Source organism: Pangasianodon hypophthalmus, chromosome 13 (genome assembly GCF_027358585.1).
Source record: "Pangasianodon hypophthalmus isolate fPanHyp1 chromosome 13, fPanHyp1.pri, whole genome shotgun sequence".
NCBI lineage: Eukaryota > Metazoa > Chordata > Actinopteri > Siluriformes > Pangasiidae > Pangasianodon > Pangasianodon hypophthalmus.
In genome coordinates, this window is record NC_069722.1 from 23,463,800 (window position 1) to 23,483,507 (window position 19,708).

The following is a 19,708-nucleotide window of genomic DNA, read 5'->3' on the forward strand; positions in this document are numbered from 1 at the left end:
TAATAATAAGCATGTGTTTTTTTCTGTAGAAAAAATATTTATTCATTTTTTATGTAACAGTAAATATTATATCAGTAAATATTTTATCTTGTGGTGGTAGATGAAAGATGACGATAACATTGATAATTGTAAGAAGAAACATTTTATAGAAAAAGCAATGATAAATAAATGTGAAATTAGTGGAATATTCCGGATTTCTTCAGACACACACTTTACATCGTATTACCGGGTACGAGAAACATCGCCTCTAGATGTCTGCTGTGTTTAGTGCTAAAGCTGAGCCAGGATCAGCTCAGTAATAGTCGCTAGTCGTTCCATCCGATGACTTCGTAGAACAGAGCCTTCAGCATGCGAGCCTCGTACGTGACCGTGTTTTTTCCGATGTGTGTGCGTTCCTCCTCCAGAGGCTGCTCGATGATGGCCGGGACGTCTTTCCCGTACACTTTGGGCAGAGAATAGAAGCGTAATTAACCTTCTATTAAGAAGAACATCAACTTTCAAAACAAATCTGCATTGCTGAATTCTTCGTTCTGATTGGTCAGAAGGCGTCGATTTGTTTTCCTCTGGTTGTATTAAGACGCTCGTTGTCATACGTCATCGTTTCTATAGTAACACCTCATTCACGGGAACTTATACAACCAACGCTACGCATGAACAAATTTTACAAAGTGTGTGCTTGTTGATATGGTGATGTTTCTCTCGTAAGGAGATGTTTATTTTACGTTTATGGAAGGAGTCTCCAGTGTCAGCGCTTTGTCACAGTCAGAGGTTAAAACTGTAATTTTAATTTCTCTGCCACAGAGACAAAGGAGTTTCCGGTTTCTCAGTAACAAATGAAAAACGTACGATGTGCCGTTATTTAATAAATAATTCGACGTTTGAATCGTTTGAATATTGCTGTGGTGTATGAGGAATAAAACACTTCCGAACATGCTGTTACTGGAAAATAATCAACTTCATGGTGGTAAGATGAACTCCGCTCCATCACATCATACCATCGTTGATTATTTTCCTATAACAGCACGACACAGAGTGATTTACTCCTTACGAATTGAATATCTACAGGATTACAGTCATGCTTAGCCGGCTTAGTGGAATGGGTTGGTTTATGTAGCTGATTAGCTAGCAGGCTATTCATGTATTATGTACGCATCATTTGCATTATAACTAGCCACTAAATAAACAACAGCTCAAAGTTATGAGATTGTTTTTTATTGCATCTTTACTCTTTAATGAATTAGCTACAGCTACTACTTATTTTAAACCAAGAAAACAAACAGTTCCCAAAACAAACTTTTATTTCTTTCGTTATTTTTTAATTTGAACTGGTCTTTTAACACTTACGCTCGCAGTGTTCCAGGAACTGGATGCAGTCCTGCACCACGGCGTCCCTCAGCATGATCATGTGCTTGGCCATGTTCTCCAGCAGGGACAGGAAGCATCTCTTAATGTAGAACCACGTGTCTGTACCGAGCTGAAATTCACGCAACACGTAACGGATTAGCCGCTACACCACGATATCCGACGTTCACATTCACAATCTTCTTACTGCTGATGCTTTTAAAGTGTTTGTGTTTGCTAATGAATGAAATCCATAACGAAGAAGAGAATCAACTCAGGCAACAGAATAAGAAACTATACGTTCTCTTGATTAAAGATTAACCTGTTAAACCAAAAGTCAAGAAATGCCACTTAAATGAACACATTGATTAAATAAACTAAGAACAACATGTTGTCTCTTTAGTAGAAATGACTTATAAGGCAGCTTTTACTGTTTTTTTTTTTTTTTGTTTGTAAAAAGCAGCTCACGTGACCCACACTCTAACCATAATCACGTTACAGCAGTCCTAGCTAGTAGAGCTAACTCGAGTTCTTGCATTATTAATACATTACACACCAGAGATCTTTAATGTATCCTAATATGTGTCTCTCACTCACACAAGGACAGGAGTGAGCTAAACTGTGTAGTCGTGAGTCTGCGTTTATCTCAGCACGGCTCTGAGAACGAAAGGATTGTGTTTGTTCAGCTGCTCGTGGCAGAGCGCTCTTCCGTTTTGGCACAATAAAAATAAATATCCCCTTTAGCAGCGAGTGATTATGGGAGCGCTGAACACTGGTGGATGTGGAGAAAATATCGAGGAAAGAAAGACGTTAAATACGCGGCACCTTCTTGTTGTACGGCTCCAGACTCTTGATCACGCGAGAAATCCCGAAGTCGTAGTTGCCTTTAGCGCAATACAGGGTCCTGCAGGAACAATGGCATGGTTTTAACGGAAACGTAACAATATATATATATATATATATATACGCATTCTTCTTTAGTATACGAGTTATAGGTCTGGTACAAGACTGAACCAAAAAACTGCACTTGTTTGTTGTTTTTAAGAAGCCTCCACCTTCTCCCCGCCCCTTCACCCCACCTCCCTTTAATCCACACACGTGAGTCGTCATTTAAAGGTGCTTTAGTCAAGACTGGACCTCTAGTGGTTACGTAGGTGAAGTACAACAACATTGGAACGATTTTTTTTTTTACTCTTTAACCCCACCTCCAATTCTCGACCATGTACACAAAGCCCCGCCCCTAGAATATACAGTAGCCAGTTAGATTTAGCATGACCGAGGTCAGTTGTGACATCATGTTCAAGCAATAAGGTGGATTTTTTTAATTAAGGCTGTTGTCTTACTTCGTTATTTAGATATCGATGATAAATGTGCGTAATGTTTGTTGTACCGTATTGTGCTTATGTTGCATGATAGGAGACATAAATCGAGATGGTGGGTGGAGTGAAGGGACGCTGGGGCGTGTCCCTAGAAAAAGGGTTTTACTAAAGTTTTCTCAGCTTGTTATGAGATCATTGCGTAAATAATTATTTTTTATCATGTTCTACAAATTTTTCAGGTTATTTATCCTAGTAATACATTTTAAAAAAATCACTGATTGCACCTTTAAGGAAAGGTTCTGCATGTTAACAGGAGCCTGAAATAAAAAAAAAAAAAAAAAAAACCTAGCCAGTCGTACTGTACATCAAGGCGATACTGTGAAATATGTGAAATTCTCTGATTGTTACTCGTTAGCAGAATTACTTTTAAACACACAACACAATGCACCTTTAAGCCGCGATATGAAACGCGATGCGTTACCCGATCACGAGGTTGACGATGCACAGATGAAACACCTTCTTGTCTGGGTCATTGTACGAGATCTGCTCTTCCTCTTTCTCGATTTTCCTCATCAGCTCCTCTGCCTTTAGACACACACCATACACACGTAACCGTCAAGAATTATTGGCACCCTTCGAAAATCGGCAAAAATGAATATATAACATAAATGACAACATAAGTAATAAAATAAACCTTTTAATTTAAATATGTGAAGCTGTGGAAGCTGGACAACAGCATACAGAATTGTCTTTCTGGTTTCAAAATTCAAAACTCCTCCACAATTAATGTGGCAGAGCTTTCCCTGAAGAGAATAACATTCTGATTTTGAAACTCGACGACCCTGTTACAGTTCACTGTTAAAGATTACAACTAGTTTTTAAACTCTCAGTGCTATAACACCTTCATATATCTCCAAATGTTCCAAATTGTTTCTTATAATCATTAATCTTCATATTCTACATACGAAACCTAAAACGAGTGGTGAAGCAAAATTTGTTGTTATGCGCCAAAGGTGTGGAGCACACCAATAACCAATCAATAAAAATCTATCACTGTATAAAAAAAAAAAAACAAACAGTAAAAACATACATTTTTTTCAGTTTGGTATTTAACCCACTTTTATTATTTGCTCCCCTTTTACTGGCACATTCCTTTTACATTAATTTTATATTTGATATATTGTACCTTTATTCTATTTTTAATACATTTATTATATATATCGTGTTTTAAAATGCTATTATTTGCTGCATTTTATACTGTTACTATTTTTTTTTCTTTTTCTGTCACTAATAATAATTATTACCATTTTTTTTTTAAAATGGTGGAATGGTAAAGACCTAAAAAATACCATTTAACCAGCTTTTATTATTTGCTTTACTTTTACTGGCACATTCTTTTACATTCAATAATTTTTTTTAACTGTTATTATTTTCTTTTTTTCTGTCACTGCTACTATTTGTTGCTCCGTATATATATATATAATTTTATTTTCCACGTTAGTATTTAGCATTTTTCTTACTTTTACTGGAATGCTACTTTTACATTACTTTTAATTTTTTTTACACTTTTTGTTATGATATTCTTTATATTCTATATTTCTACTATGTTCTTTTTTCTATCACTGCTATTATTTATTGTGCTTATTTTACTATTTTATTTTTGACTACCTTCCGTTTGATCTGCTTTTTTAAATGTATGAAAGGTACATAAATAATGTTTATATTATTATTATTATTATTATTATTTGGGTCACAACACAACAGCCTCTAATACACTGCTAATCTAAGACAGTTCTTACCTCTTCATTTTGGCTCGTCATGATGTACGACACACACAGGTTAGCCAGAACGATCGCGCTCACGTTGAGGATCTGTGAGATTTAAAAACAAAAAGAAAAGAAAACATGGCGTCTTATTCAGTCGGAGGATAAGGATCGATAAAACACGGTCAGACGACATCCATATGGACACAGCAAGCTTCCAACACACACTCAACGTCCCATGCAGTCAGACGGTTCACATGCTAGCACGCGTTTTACCGAAGGCTTTCTTTTGCAGGGACACTCCTGAATGTTACACTGTTCCAGCTAGTGAGCGAAAACAAACAAACACAACTTCAATACAAATCCTACGCCTGCTTTACGGCCATTCTTTACTTCCTGTTCATTATTTACCCTCATGGAAATTCTTAGTTCAATATAACTGCTGTATATAAATATACGAGGGTGAGTCAAATGAAAACCTTCAAAGTGCGACATAAATTAGAATTGAATCTAGAGGAATTTTTGTTTAGAGGAAAAAAAAAATAAAAATCGCTGGAACACTCACACTGAACAAAATGAAGATTAATTAGAAAAATGATACACTCTTGTGACACCTATGTGCAACAAAATCTATGTAAAATAAAAAATTTATAATTTAAAGTTTTCATCTGACTCACCCTCGTGTATATATACACACACACATCAAGGAAAAATTAATTTCAGATATATCAGAAACACATTCTGGTGAAATTATTATAAATTAACTCGCTCAGTTAGTGTCAGAGCCAATGCTCAACGATTTCTTACAGTAAAAGAAATTTTTAAAAAATCTCTATATTAAAATTTAAAAAAAGAGAGAAAACAGAAAAAAATGCAATTAAAAAAAATCATAGGGCCCTAAATATTTATGTATAAAAATGAAAATAAAAAATAAATTTAAAAATAAAATAAAAATACAAATCTTAAAATTTAAATAAAAAAATAAAAAAGTGAAAGCAAAAAGTGTAACAGAATCTGCAAAGAAAAAAAAAAAAAAAAAAAAAAAAAACAGATTTCGTGGGGCCCCAAATATTTTATGTATGAAAACAGACCTTTGCTGAATGATTTCTTACAATTTAAAGAAAAAAAAAATTTAACTTTTTTAATAAAAAAAAGAAAACTAAAAACAGAAAAAAAAAAGATTTAATGTGTCATTTTATGGAAAAAATTCCTAAGTCCCTTCATAGATTCTTTTTAATTTATTACAATAAAAGCACATAAAAATGAAAACCTAAAAATTAAAATATAAAAGAGAAAACAGAAAACATAAAGCGGAATTTGAAAAAGAAAAAAAAAACATTTCATAGAGTCACAAATATTTTCGATATAAAAAGAGCCTTTTCTGAATGATTTCACATAGTAAGAATTTATAAAAATCTATTTTAATTTTAACACAAAAGTAATATTTAGGAGGGAAAAAAAATTTCAGAGGGCCCTAAATATTTTATGTATAAAATCATCTTTATTAACAGTATTATTGCTTCTACACTACCAGTAAAATCTTTGTACACCCCGACTCTTCGAAGGTCTTCAGTTTTGCTATTAATATTTTTATTTATTAGTGGAGAATAATAATTGAGATGTTAACACTAAATTTAGCCGTCTTTAAGACACTGAAAAATCTGTTCAATCTAGGGGGTACAAACTTTTGCCTGCTAGTGTACGTACAGTCCATTACCTTTCAAATTAGCTTTTAAATGTTTAATATGTGCCACTGAAACATATTGAAATGTATCTAAATTCTTTTCTGATCACACGGCACTCACGTTATCGTAGTGTTTCTTTACGATGGGCTCGTAGAATCCGATCGCTTCTTTGTACTTGTTCTCCTGCATGAAGAGCACGTGCGCTACGTTCAGCTTCCACGTGTCGTGCTCGTTGCAGAACTCCACCGACTTGCGGAAAATCTTCTCCACCATGTTGTAGTTCTCGCGGTTCCAGTAAATCTTAGCCTGCGCCATCAGCACAGGGATGTATCTGCAAAACAATAACCGCGTAACTCATAGCGGAGCTCAGGAAAGCTTACATCCAATCCAGCGCAGCCAGTTTTTAGTATTAGCACACAAGTAACGATGGAAAGGTTTAAACACGTACTCCTCGATTAGCTGATCGTAATGTTCGACTGCTTTTTTTAGACCTTCGTCGTCCCGCGTGCGTCGTGATTCCTGCACCTTCAAGGACAAAATGGCTTTTAGTATTTTTTTTTTTCATTATTTTTTGTTACTATACAATAAAATCCATTCATACCACGGCGCTGTTGAATTCTTGATTCTGATTGGTCAGAAGGTGTTTATATTAATGGTTTGCTGTAAGGAGAAGTTTATGTAACATTTATGGAAGGAGTCTCCAGTGTCAGGAGTTGCCTTTTTTTGTCTTATTAACTTCAAGATAGAGAAAAAAAGAGAGGCTGATGAGGGAATGTCTGTTTATAGCTGCTAAAAAGTAAGTGATAACAGGAGCTCTCTTGTTAAATGTAGCTATAAACAGATAAAAAGTATGATCTGTTGTTCTTTAATAAATATAATCGTCTACAAATTGCTGTGGTATAAGAGGAATAATACTGTTATCGGAAGATAATCAACTTTGTGGTGGTAACAGTAACTCTGCTTTACGTCATTGATTATTTTCCTATTACAGCATGCCTCCAACTGTTTTACTTCTCACTTAACGCCTTTGTTTCAAGTTTAAATGCCTGCACACACACACACACACACACACACACACTCACGGTCAAGGTAAGTGGAAAAAAAAGTAACCTGTTTGGTGACCTTGCGTAACTGCTCCGTCAGTTTTCCTGCCATGTCGTCTAACTTCCGAAACGCCTGGAGGAGAAGACATGCAAAAGCTCTAGTTTTGATAAACAAGCTAAGCTAAGTTACCACAGACGAGTGAACATCCCTTGCTAAGGAGTGAACAGAACAAGCAAGGGATGTTCTACTGAACCCAGAACCCAGACTTGTAGTTCTCAGAGTGGGGTCTGAGGACACTCGTGGATCCGTGAAGAATAGCCAGGGGGATCTGTGAGTTTTGGTGAAAATCACAAGCCACTATAATATAAAGCTATTATATTTAGGGGCCCAAGCACCAAAGTGAACTCAGACCTAATGTGGAAATTTCAGGAACAGAAAGCTCTACAAAATATTATTTGACAAATTTAAATAACATTCATGGAATAAATCCATACTGAGAGAGTCTGAGACTTTTTTTTTATTTTTAATTTTGTTACATTAGTGGAAATCACAACCCACTATTATCAAAGCTATTATATTTAGGGGTCCAAGCACCAAAGTCAACTCCGAACTAAAATAAATCTCCACAAAGTTATTTAGTATTTTGAAGTTATTTTGAAATAAATCCATATTCAGGGGGTCTGTGGAATTTATTTCGCAGTTAAACGGGTCCTTGGGTACAAAAACGTTCAGAACAATTGATTTAAACAATATTTCTGGAAATAGATTAACGAAGTCCCTTCCCATGGAGATCACGTGACGTAAAATAGTCTTTTTTATTTGTATGCTTCACAATGCCAAAAAAAAACCCCAAAAAAACCAACTACCATCATTTCAAGTGGAAAGTAATAATAATAATAGGGTTACATTTGTTTTAATCTCAATATTAGAAATATTAGATACATTTCCTGACCTTAGTATTATAACAGTCAATATAACAGGTCACGATTTGTCTATAGTCGAGATACTTTTACTTGATATCTGTTTGTTCAGTGTATTTTTTTTTTTTTTTGCATATTAAAAATGAGTCTAACTATAAGGGTGAAGATGAGTGTTACCTCCTCTGGAGCAGTTTGGCTCGTCAGCATGGCGTCCAGAAACTCATACAGGTACTGAACACGGAAAAAAAACAAAAAAAACAAAGCAGCACACTCACAATCAGTCATTATAAAAGTAAAGTACTGAATTCTGCTTTATTAGCACTGAATATGTATTCATATTCCTCCTTGAAAATTTACCAGTTAAATGCTAAACGCTTAAATGTTTTTCTTACTGGTGAAAGAAACTTGTAGGTGAGGTGAGCGTTCTCAGCCATGACGTCAGCTGCCATGTCGAAATACTGCAAGTAAAAAAAAAATTTAATTAAATTAAAATTTAAAAAATATTTAACCATAGCACGGACTAAAATTCACAGCAGGAGGACATTATTCCTCTGTAAGAAATCCTTCCTCAGGGTATTACATAACCACGCAAAATCCAGCTCACAGAGAAAGCAATAAATAAATCATATGAATTATTAAAGCTGAAACTTTTGGAAGAGTCGCACCTCATATTTACAGTAGAGCAGGAGCAGGTTGCCGAAGGTGGCGGGAGGAAAAGGGCTCTGCTGCAGGAGGAAGGCGAGCTTCTCGAAGCCTTCTGTCGGCTTGGTGTCCATGTTCATGAGGGCCTGGTTGTGAAGCGTGACGGGGTCGAGCTCCTGCGATCGGAAAATGAAGCATTAATGCTAATGTGAAGGATCTGGCTAATTAGTCGATGATAGTATTATCATCTCAATCCAATATCACACTTTTCACCATTTGTTCTATTTGCATAGACAACAAAAATGTTCACATGATGACATTAAAGCAGCAGTCTGTAATGTTGCACTGAAAAGTTTTTTTTTTTCTTCACCGAACCACTTATTCTGAAACTACATATGCTTGTAAGAAAAAAAAAAAGCAGCAAAGCTGATCAGCTCTGCTACAGCTGTGGGAGGAGCTAATTTCAGGGCCAGAAAAATGAAGAAATACAGCTATTCAAATGGCACCTTTAAATGCCATATACCACTGCAGTAGCAGTTCAAGGTACAACAAACAAAATTTCTCAAAACAAGTGCAAGCTATACTTCTTAAATATTTCTTAAAGAAATATTTATTCAAACAAATGCAAGATATATTTCTTAAATACAAATATATAAGTCTAAATTAAATTAATATTTCTTAAACAAATGCAGGCCATAGTTGTTAAATATTTCTTAAAACAATTTTTTTAAAACAATCATTGGATATATTTTAAAAAAATATTTCTTGAAACTTTAAACCTTGATTTTAAAAATATAGCCTTTGTTTGATTTAAGAAATATTGTTTAAAGAAATATTTTAAAATATATATTACATTTGTTTTAAGAAATAAATAACCAATTTCTTAAAACAAGTGTAGGCTGTATTTTAATATACTGCCTAAAACATATTCAGCTATATTTTTAAAATATTTTAATAAATCAATTTTTCTGTAAAAAATATTATTTCTGTATAGTATAATGTTCAACGTTGCTATCTCTTCACAGCCCTATTCAGTGGTTTCACGAACGAGTATAGATGGTAAATGTGACGTACTGTATGACTCTATATTAGTAATTCCCGACAGAAATCGCGGTTTGAGCCTGTAATAAACAGATGCACAGGAACTTATCTCTGGCTGACACCAGAGGGAAGCAAACAACTAAAGACACTACTTTAATGTCCAATCCACTGAGTTCTTCTGCACAAATGAACCTCCTGTAATAAACAAAATGATTTGCTTGTTTACTTGTTTTTTTAATAATTAGCTTTAAATAATCATGAATAGGAATTCACCTAATACGGATAATTGTTCGTGGAATGTTGTAACCCACAGACCAACGCGTAAACATGTAAACATTTGGTGTTTATGTTGCAATCCAGTGGTTTTCTTGGGTCTAACCCGGCTGGACACGTCTCAGTGCTCCTAACTACGTCTCCCGCAGGGCCGGAACGAGCGCTTGCGTAAGTCAGGGGCCAGTGTTTGGGTTTATTATTTCTCCCCTGGTATCGGGAAAGCATGTCTCTACAGCTTTTCATCAGTTTACACAGGCAAGTGTGTGTGTGTGTGTGTGATCCACAGCCAACGGGCCTTAAACTCCCATCAGTGTCACAGAGGAACCTCCATTCCACACCAATGAGGATGTAAAACCTTCAACTCAAGTCATTTTCCGAACTTGTCTGTTCAGAAACCAAAAAAAAGGTTCACTGATGAACTCAGGAAAAAGGTCGCTTACATGAGCAAGCACGCCTGCTGGAAAAAATGGAAAAATTTCTCTGCTCACAGGCATGTGGCTCATCTGACAGCTTCTGCTTGCAAAGACAAGCTCAACATGCAAAGTTATTCGAGTTACTGGTGGAGATGGAGATCAGAAACACAGTGTGTGTGTGGAAAAAATAATAAACGACATGTACCTCTTCTGATCTGGGCGGCATATCAGTCAGCGCTTCCTGAGCATCATCATCTGTAGAGGTCAGAAACAGGACAAAAACAAGTGTTTCAAATTCCTTTATTTTATTCACAAGCTGCATGTTTTGTAACAGGGTGTAAACCTCAGGCTTCCACACGACATGATGCAATGAAGATTCATAAGGCAACAATTCCATATTTGACAAAACCACTGAATCTGCTACCATACAATATGATCTGATTGCAGCTCATAAGGCTACAATTTTATATACATACATATATATATATATATATATATATATATATATATATATATATTACACACACACACACACGCACACACACACCACTTAATCTCAAAAATGATACGTTTTTGACTCAAAGCAACGATGCGATAATTGACATTACCACTGAATTGGCTACTATACGATACGATTTCAGCACTTGAGGCGATATTTGTGAGTTGATATTTGACAATAGCACTGAAAGTTCTGCGATACGATTTTGATTCTTAAGTCAGTGATTAAATTTTTTGCGATACCAAGGAATCTGCTACAATACAATATGTACAATATGATACCATTTTGAGTCATAAGTCATTTTGAGTCATAATGATTCAGTATTTGATGATAGCTCTGAATCTGCTAGCATACATTACCTTCTGACCAATCACAGTCGAGAACTGAAGAACAGCGCTGTGTTATTTTTGTCTTTAATTTGTACTCACACTTCTTCAGCTGGTATTCGATGGCTGCTTTCAGGTTAAAGGCTTCGATCAAGGCCGTCTCGTGCAGCACGAGCGTGTTTCCCACGCTTTTTACTTCAATCCCTTCGGTTGTCATGCCGACTCCGAGTTCTGTGCATAAAAACACGGAACTGAGTTTTAATAAACAGAATATAAACCGTTTTTTTTTTTTGTTCAGTGGGCTTCTTGGACCAGGCTGTCTTTTAATTTCATTTCAAAGGTTGGAAAATATTTTTGAAAATTTCTGATCATTTATCTGCATCTTAATTATTGGTAATACCAGCAATATTTATGGAAATCACCACATAAGAGAAGGAGATATAAAGAGATATAAAGAAAATAAAGAGATCTGGGAATTGAAATTGTGTTTTTCTTCTCAGCTTAAATTGGCCTGAACATCATCTCGGTTATATAAGCTCATTTTTGGAAAATGACTTCATTAGAGACGCAGAGCCAAGCCCAGAGCTTCATGCTGGAACAGAAAATGAAGGTTACACCCATGTGGAAGAACTAAGCGCTTATTTTTAAAGCGAGATGGTGAACGGGTATAAACCTGGGTGCTCCCTTATCCCTCGCTCTATGATCTCCCGGATGTATTTGAGGGCTGCGGCGTACTGCTTGAGGCTGTAGTGACAGAGAGCGATGTTGTAAGCCAAATCTGAAATGAGAAAAACAAATCAGACACGGTGAAAAATGTAGATCTCCCGTACCACAACCACATCCATAAAAATACTAAATGACTACCCCGAGGGCCGCCGACCCGTCCTGCCAATATAAACATACCGTTTCATACCATATCGCTTTTCCTGTTGGTATGGAAATATATATAAACATCGATTCCCTCATAGAGAAAATATGTGGCCAAACATACTATTAAATACCACTCTTTACTGTCTTGGCACTAAAACTGTAAATATAGAGTACATTTGGAAGAAATGAGGAAGACAGAAATTTAATTCATAACAAGACATTGAGTGTGGTACATTTCACTACCACGATTAAGATATAGTATGATAGAGATAAAATTCAATTCTTGATTTTTTTTTTCTTAGATTGTAAAATATAGGTGCATTTTAATTCTTTTTAAATATATTATACCACGGCGCTGTCGAGTTCTGGATTCTGATTGGTCAGAAAGTAGGTCTGGGTGCAAATCACAGGTTTATATTAACGTGCTCCTTCTAATATGCCATCGTTTCTGTAGTAACACGTAACGCAGGGACTTACGGCAGACACAACGCACAGAGAAATGAAAAACTTGTGCAATCGTTGATATGGTGAAGTTTTCTGTAAGGAGACAATTTTTTTTTTTAATATTTATGGAAGGAGTCTCCAGGTTCAGCACTTTATAATCATCTACAAGTTTATAATGGCCTACAGTGTAATTATATAGAGATAAAAAGTACAATATGGCATTCTTTAATAAATAAAACATTAATTATTGGCAAATCACTGTGGTGTAAGAGGAATAAAACACCTTGCGATGTGTTATTATTGGAAATCTTGTAAGAAAGGCTGGTGAGTGAATGACTGTTTATAGCTGCTATAACGTAAGTGAGAAGAGGAACTAACTCGCTTCATCGACGTTCAACAACATTAAACACAATTATAAAGAGATAGATGGTATGTCCTTCTTTAATCTTTAATGCTGTAGTGAGAGAGAAATAAAACATTTCAGGATGTGCTGTTAGGGGAAAATAATCAACTTCAGTGTGGTAGCAGGAACTCTGCTTCATCACACCACCTTGTTGTTGATTATATTCCTATAACATCATGATACAGAGTGTTTTATTCCTTAGATATGTGTTCGATATTCCTGGAAATACAGATAAAATATTTTCACTGTATAATTCGTTTTAGCCATGCAAATAAAACTGACTGAGTGTGCGGATTGAAGTGTGTGTGTGTGTGTGTGTAAGAAAAAGAAAAAAGAACAACCCTGGCTTTTTCACCTGGCTGGTATCCCAGCACTTGCATGGCGCCTGTAAACTTGGCGCAGGCCTTCTCGTATTCTCCGAGCTTATACAGCAAGCAGCCTTGATCCACTTCGGTGTCCGGGTCGTCCACGGGCAACTGCTCCACCAAAGCCTGGAACGATTTTTTTTTTAAAACTTTAATTTTGCCAAAACCAGAAACCAGCTACGTCAAGCTGCATGTAGTGCTCAGTAAGCAATAAGCAGTAAGAGCTGAGACGACGCACCGGTGTTACAGCATATCTTAACAGCGAAAGAGAAAATAGTTATAACATTAATGTTACTTTATATCACCACAGATGATGGACAAGAATTTTGACGTTTCCCCGAAACACACTTTTAATGCAAGTCTAAGTGTAGTTGGTGCAGTGGACTGGTTATTATAATATTAGCAGTGCGGCTCTGATGGTGTACGGATACGACAAAACCTTCAGGAACTACTTAATACTGTATTGATATAATGTTGAAATAAGGAATGCAACACTTCAAGAAATGGTGTTACAGGAAAATAATCAATGATGAGGTGATGTAATGAAGCACAGTTATCACCCTGAAGTTGATTATGTTCCTCTAACAATGTTATAAAGTGTTTTATTCCCCTTATGCCACAGCAAATGGCCAAAATTATAAAATTTTATTTATTAAAGTACGTCAAGTCATACTGTCTTTCCATTTATAGTTTACGTTTAGTAATTCAGAACATCCACGAAACAAGTTAGTTACTTTTCTCGCTTACGTTAAATAAAAAAAATGCAGCTTGTCACATTTCCGAGAAACTAAAACGCGTAAACTCCTCTGTCCTGAAGATGTACAAAAGCGCTAAATGTTAAATAAACGCCTCCTTACAGAAAACGTCAAACAAACAAATACACACTTTTACTATTAAAATGATAACGTATTAGAACGAGCGCATTATTATAACGTTTATGACATAATCAAAACCTTTGATTTATAGCTGCACTACTGTCAGAGCTGCTGTTATAGAAAATGAATCAACACCTTCTGACCAATCAGATTCGAGAATTGAACCTCGCTGTGGTACAAAAGTTGGATAACAGCTGTTTGCATCATAGAGTCAAAATTCTTGTCTGGGGAAACACACATAGACAGAGATGCTGGACTGTTCATTAAAATCAGAGTCGTCCATTTTGTAAAGAAGGAATAAAACAAATGTTGACAGAAAACACTGTTGTTGTGTTGTTTTTAATGTTGTTCGCTTTAAAAACATGAACTCACCATCGCTGCTGGAAAGTCTTCCTCTCCGTATTTTACAGCAGCTTGAAGTTTTAGCATCTGTGGGCGACCGAGAACAGATTGAGGAAACGAAATTAGTACTGTGTCAATGATTTAATGTTCTGGCTGTAATTTATTTCTTAAAAATAAATAAATAAACAATTTAAAACAGACGCCTGATCCCCGATTCAATTCAACTGAAAAATCTCTGAGAAATTTTTTTTTTAAAAAAACTACGTACCATATGCTTTCTGTTTTGTGTTGATCAGACTATAAGTGCACTCGCATTTACATCCTAACTTATGAATACATTCATAACATGTTATAATGTTTGTAAAGCATTATAAACATCATATATATAATGATTTAGGAAAAAGGCCTTACAGACTGTAGCATTGCTTACAAATTGTTAAAAGACTGTAAAGATGCATTATAAGTAGAGACAGCACTGATCCGATGCGCACTATCGGGACCGGGATGATACCAGCAGATTGGATATCTTTATTTAAAAAAAAACAAACAAAAAAAAAAAACATATGGGATATCGGATCCTGTAACAAATGCCAAAGATTGGAACTGTTTTTAGAGAACAGATGTATTTCTGGAATTGGAAATGTTTACATTTAAAGAGATCTGAATGTTTTTCTTTTGGTAGAATTGATTTTATTATCTTTATTATATTTACAATGTTGGTGATTTTTGTAAAGTGTTTCAGTAAAAAAAAAAAAAAAAAAAAAAAGAAAGAAACTTAGTATTTTTTAAAGAAAACATTATCAGATTGGTATCAGCTGATTCTCAAGGTATCGGTGTTGGAAAATGAAAATTGTAAAAAATTGCTCTAATTGTAGCAGTTCTTATAACACACTATAGCACTGTTATAACTTCTCATAATGCACCAACATATATGTGTGTGTTTAATTATAGACACACTCAGACATGTCCTTGTGTTATATTATATATATAATATTTATAAAATGTTACAACTTATTTATAATAATTATATGCCATATTTATGAGCTCTAAACTCTAGAAATTATAATTAATTTATAATATTACATTTCTCACAATAGGATCAAGGCAAAAATGACACCGTGGGTACAAACAGAGATGATGCGCTGAACAATAAAGCAGTTATTAATGGACATAAAGCGATATAAAAACGAATAATAGACGAGTGAAACTGAAACTGTGTTTCTGTACTGTATTGTGTTACAAACTGTTAATGTTAACTATTCGTAATATATAATAAACAATGATACACTGATGAATTTTCTAATGTAAATAATTAGAACAATGTGAATAACGTCTTGTGAATGCTGGATAGAGAGAGAGAGAGAGAGAGAGAGAGAGAGAGCTAATTATAGTTGAGTAATTTCGGGTTTGGGGTCTCTCGCAGTCCTGAGGTTTGTCTCCACAAGGTCACACACAGAAACGTAACCACTAACCACCGACTGAAGCAGTGAAACGCTCTGCGCTGGTTGTAAGCAAAAAGCAAAGTCAAATAAAGCGTAATTTCAGATTATAATCTTCTACTGAATCACAGTTATGCGTCTAATCACTTTAACCATCGTTTGCTATTTTGGAGTTGAAAAATGCTATTATTATGTTATTATGTTATTATTATGCATTGTGTTCTATTTTCAAACCCCAGATTTACTGTAAGAACATTTTGAGAGATACTTTTCTGCTACATTAGGGTGGATCATCACCTTGGTGTGACTCGTAGGGCTGTCCAAAAGAAACGTGGCTTTCATTGCGTCCTGGAAAGCACACGCTCCGTACAGGGACTGGGCGTAGTACAGTTTATAGTCTTCCACCTCTGGGTGCAGCTGAATGAGCTGCTCGTAACAATCTGCTGCGTTGGTGAAATCCTGCACATGATAATAGCAGTAACCCAGGAGAGACAGAGCGGCTCTGGACTGCAGAAAAAAACAAACACGGCAGCAGAACAGTCACAGCATGTAGAGAACAGTCACAGAACTTTCACAGCATGTAGAGAACAGTCATAGAACAGTAACAGCATGTAGAGAACAGTCACAGAACTTTCACAGCATGTAGTGAACAGTCATAGAACAGTCAGAGCGTGTAGAGAACAGTCACAGCATGTAGAGAACAGTCATAGAACCCTCGCAGCATGTAGAGAACAGTCACAGAACAGTCATAGAACAGTCACAGCATGTAGAGAACAGTCACAGATCAGTCACAGCATGTAGAGAACAGTCACAGAACAGTCACAGCATGTAGAGAACAGTCACAGAACAGTCATAGAACAGTCACAGCATGTAGAGAACAGTCACAGAACAGTCACAGCATGTAGACAACAGTCACAGAACAGTCATAGGACAGTCACAGCATGTAGAGAACAGTCACAGAACAGTCATGGAACAGTCACGGCATGTAGACAACTGTCACAGAACAGTCATAGAACAGTCACAGCATGTAGAGAACTGTCACAGAACAGTCATAGAACAGTCACAGCATGTAGAGAACTGTCACAGAACAGTCATAGAACAGTCACAGCATGTAGAGAACAGTCACAGAACAGTCATAGAACCCTCACAGCATGTAGAGAACAGTCACAGCATGTAGAGAACAGTCACAGAACTTTCACAGCATGTAGAGAACAGTCACAGAACAGTCATAGAACAGTCACAGCATGTAGACAACAGTCACAGAACAGTCATGGAACAGTCACGGCATGTAGAGAACAGTCACAGAACAGTCACAGCATGTAGAGAACAGTCACAGCATGTAGAGAACAGTCACAGAAGAGTCACAGCATGTAGAGAACAGTCACAGAACAGTCACAGAACAGTCACAGCATGTAGACAACAGTCACAGAACAGTCATAGGACAGTCACAGCATGTAGAGAACAGTCACAGAACAGTCACAGCATGTAGACAACAGTCACAGAACAGTCATGGAACAGTCACAGCATGTAGAGAACAGTCACAGATCAGTCACAGCATGTAGAGAACAGTCACAGAACAGTCACAGCATGTAGACAACAGTCACAGAACAGTCATAGGACAGTCACAGCATGTAGAGAACAGTCACAGAACAGTCATAGTACAGTCACAGCATGTAGAGAACAGTCACAGAACAGTCATAGAACCCTCACAGCATGTAGAGAACAGTCACAGCATGTAGACAGTCACAGAACTTTCACAGCATGTAGAGAACATTCATAGAACTTTCACAGCATGTAGAGAACAGTCATAGAACTTTCACAGCATGTAGAGAACAGTCATAGAACTTTCACAGCATGTAGAGAACCCTCGCAGCATGTAGAGAACAGTCACAGAACCCTCACAGCTTGTAGAGAACAGTCACAGAACTTTCACAGCATGTAGAGAACAGTCACAGAACAGTCATGGAACAGTCACGGCATGTAGAGAACAGTCACAGAACAGTCACAGAACAGTCACGGCATGTAGAGAACAGTCACAGAACAGTCATAGAACAGTCACAGCATGTAGAGAACAGTCACAGAACAGTCACAGCATGTAGACAACAGTCACAGAACAGTCACAGCATGTAGAGAACAGTCACAGAACAGTCACAGCATGTAGAGAACAGTCACAGAACAGTCACAGCATGTAGAGAACAGTCACAGCATGTAGAGAACAGTCACAGCATGTAGAGAACAGTCACAGAACAGTCATAGAACAGTCACAGCATGTAGAGAACAGTCACAGAACAGTCATAGAACAGTCACAGCATGTAGAGAACAGTCACAGAACAGTCACAGCTTGTAGAGAACAGTCATAGAATAGTCACAGCTTGTAGAGACTGCACAGTTTACTTATTTTAAATATTTACATTTATGCACTTTGCCATCCTATTCAAAGTAGAAACCTGATGTTGGCTTCTGCTGTTGCAGCTCGTCTGCCTCAATGTTTGACATGTTCTGAGATGCTTTTCTGCTCACCACGTTTGTAAAGAGTAGTTATTCGAATAACCACACCCTCTGACCTCTGTCATTAACAACAGAACTGATGCTCACTGGATGTTTTTTGTTTTTCGCACCATTCTGTGTAAACTCTAGAGACTTTTTTGTATGAAAATATCCGGAGATCAGCAGTTTCTGAAATACTCAAACGAGTAGCAATAAAAATAAAAACATGAAATAAACATGCTAATCTGTACATCTCACCTGTACATTTGCACTTCTGGCAAGTTTTCACAGTTTTCAAGACACAGAAATGTAGTTTATATGGAATGTATCACATGTCAACAAGATAGTTAGTATTTAGTCTTACGGATGTTTCTCAAGTTAAAAAAAAAAAAATAAATCTGTCAAATGCTGCATGTTACAACACTGACAATGTTTTGCCAAAAAAAAGAAGCTATTTTTCTGTGTATTGTTGTTTGACACCTTCTGGATTGCTGTCTTTATTACAGGATACACCTGGAATCATTTTATTTGTAGATAAATAAAAAAGAGGTCCAATTTACACACACACACATTATATATTAAATATTATATATATATGTATATATAATTTTCTATTCTAGAAACCAGGGGGGTGCAAACTTTTGTGCCTACGTGCATCTAGATGGATCATGAGAAATCAGTGCATAATGATTTAAATTTTATAATAAATTATAGAAATAAACTAAATAAATAAAATATAAATAAATTAAATATAACTAAAACATAAATAATAAAAGAAAGACACGTGACTTACTTTCATGTGTTTCTGAAGTTCATTGCTCAGGATGTGTATAGCGTCTCCATAACGTCCATCTTTAATCTTAACAGAACATTAATCATAAATAATCATATCATAAACATTAGAGGAAAACAGAAGACACAGTAAAACACATTACAGTTAATAATGTAATGGAAGGCAGTGTTGTGACATTATCGTAGCGCGCGAGGTAGCTAAGCTAACAGCAAGCCTTAAACTTAGCATCAACTCACCAGTTTATACACCGTAGCGGTGAATTCGCCATCTTTAATCGGAGTCAGCGTCATTTCTAAACACTTTATTCATTTATTAATTAAAATAAATACAATTATAACACGCAATTATAGCTCACGAGCTACTTAGACGCTGAGCAGCATCATAACCTGCATCAGGGACACACAAGATTCCGTTACTTGGCAAC

General features: G+C 36.0%; 1 protein-coding gene across 4 annotated transcripts; it reads right to left on the reverse strand.

The window, feature by feature from the left end:
• Window positions 1–21: 21 nt before the first annotated feature.
• flr (fleer) lies at window positions 22–19,708 on the reverse strand. Of its 4 annotated transcripts, none has more exons than XM_053239432.1 (20): window positions 19,521–19,708; window positions 19,285–19,350; window positions 16,302–16,511; window positions 14,596–14,652; window positions 13,339–13,474; window positions 11,940–12,044; window positions 11,369–11,497; window positions 10,647–10,696; window positions 8,738–8,890; window positions 8,465–8,530; window positions 8,250–8,303; window positions 7,231–7,284; window positions 6,557–6,633; window positions 6,229–6,439; window positions 4,700–4,747; window positions 4,460–4,531; window positions 3,142–3,245; window positions 2,167–2,245; window positions 1,345–1,474; window positions 22–442 (listed from the first exon to the last, which is right to left on the reverse strand). In XM_053239432.1, the coding sequence occupies exons 1-20, from the start codon at window positions 19,572–19,574 to the stop codon at window positions 306–308; spliced, it is 1,992 nt and encodes a 663-aa protein (XP_053095407.1). In that variant the 5' UTR covers window positions 19,575–19,708; the 3' UTR covers window positions 22–305. The 4 variants fall into 4 exon arrangements, with proteins under 4 accessions (XP_053095407.1, XP_053095406.1, XP_053095408.1 ...); XM_053239431.1 differs by having other exon boundaries at window positions 7,219–7,284; XM_053239433.1 differs by lacking the exon at window positions 4,700–4,747.

Excerpts from the sequence above, each read along its gene's own strand:
- flr (XM_053239431.1), bottom strand. The coding sequence starts at position 19,574 with ATGACGCTGACTCCGATTAAAGATGGCGAATTCACCGCTACGGTGTAT. Across the intron at positions 19,351-19,520 it reads CCGCTACGGTGTATAAACTG|ATTAAAGATGGACGTTATGG; the intron begins GTGAGTTGATGC and ends TGTTCTGTTAAG. Across the intron at positions 3,246-4,459 it reads TGACGAGCCAAAATGAAGAG|GCAGAGGAGCTGATGAGGAA; the intron begins GTAAGAACTGTC and ends GTGTGTCTAAAG.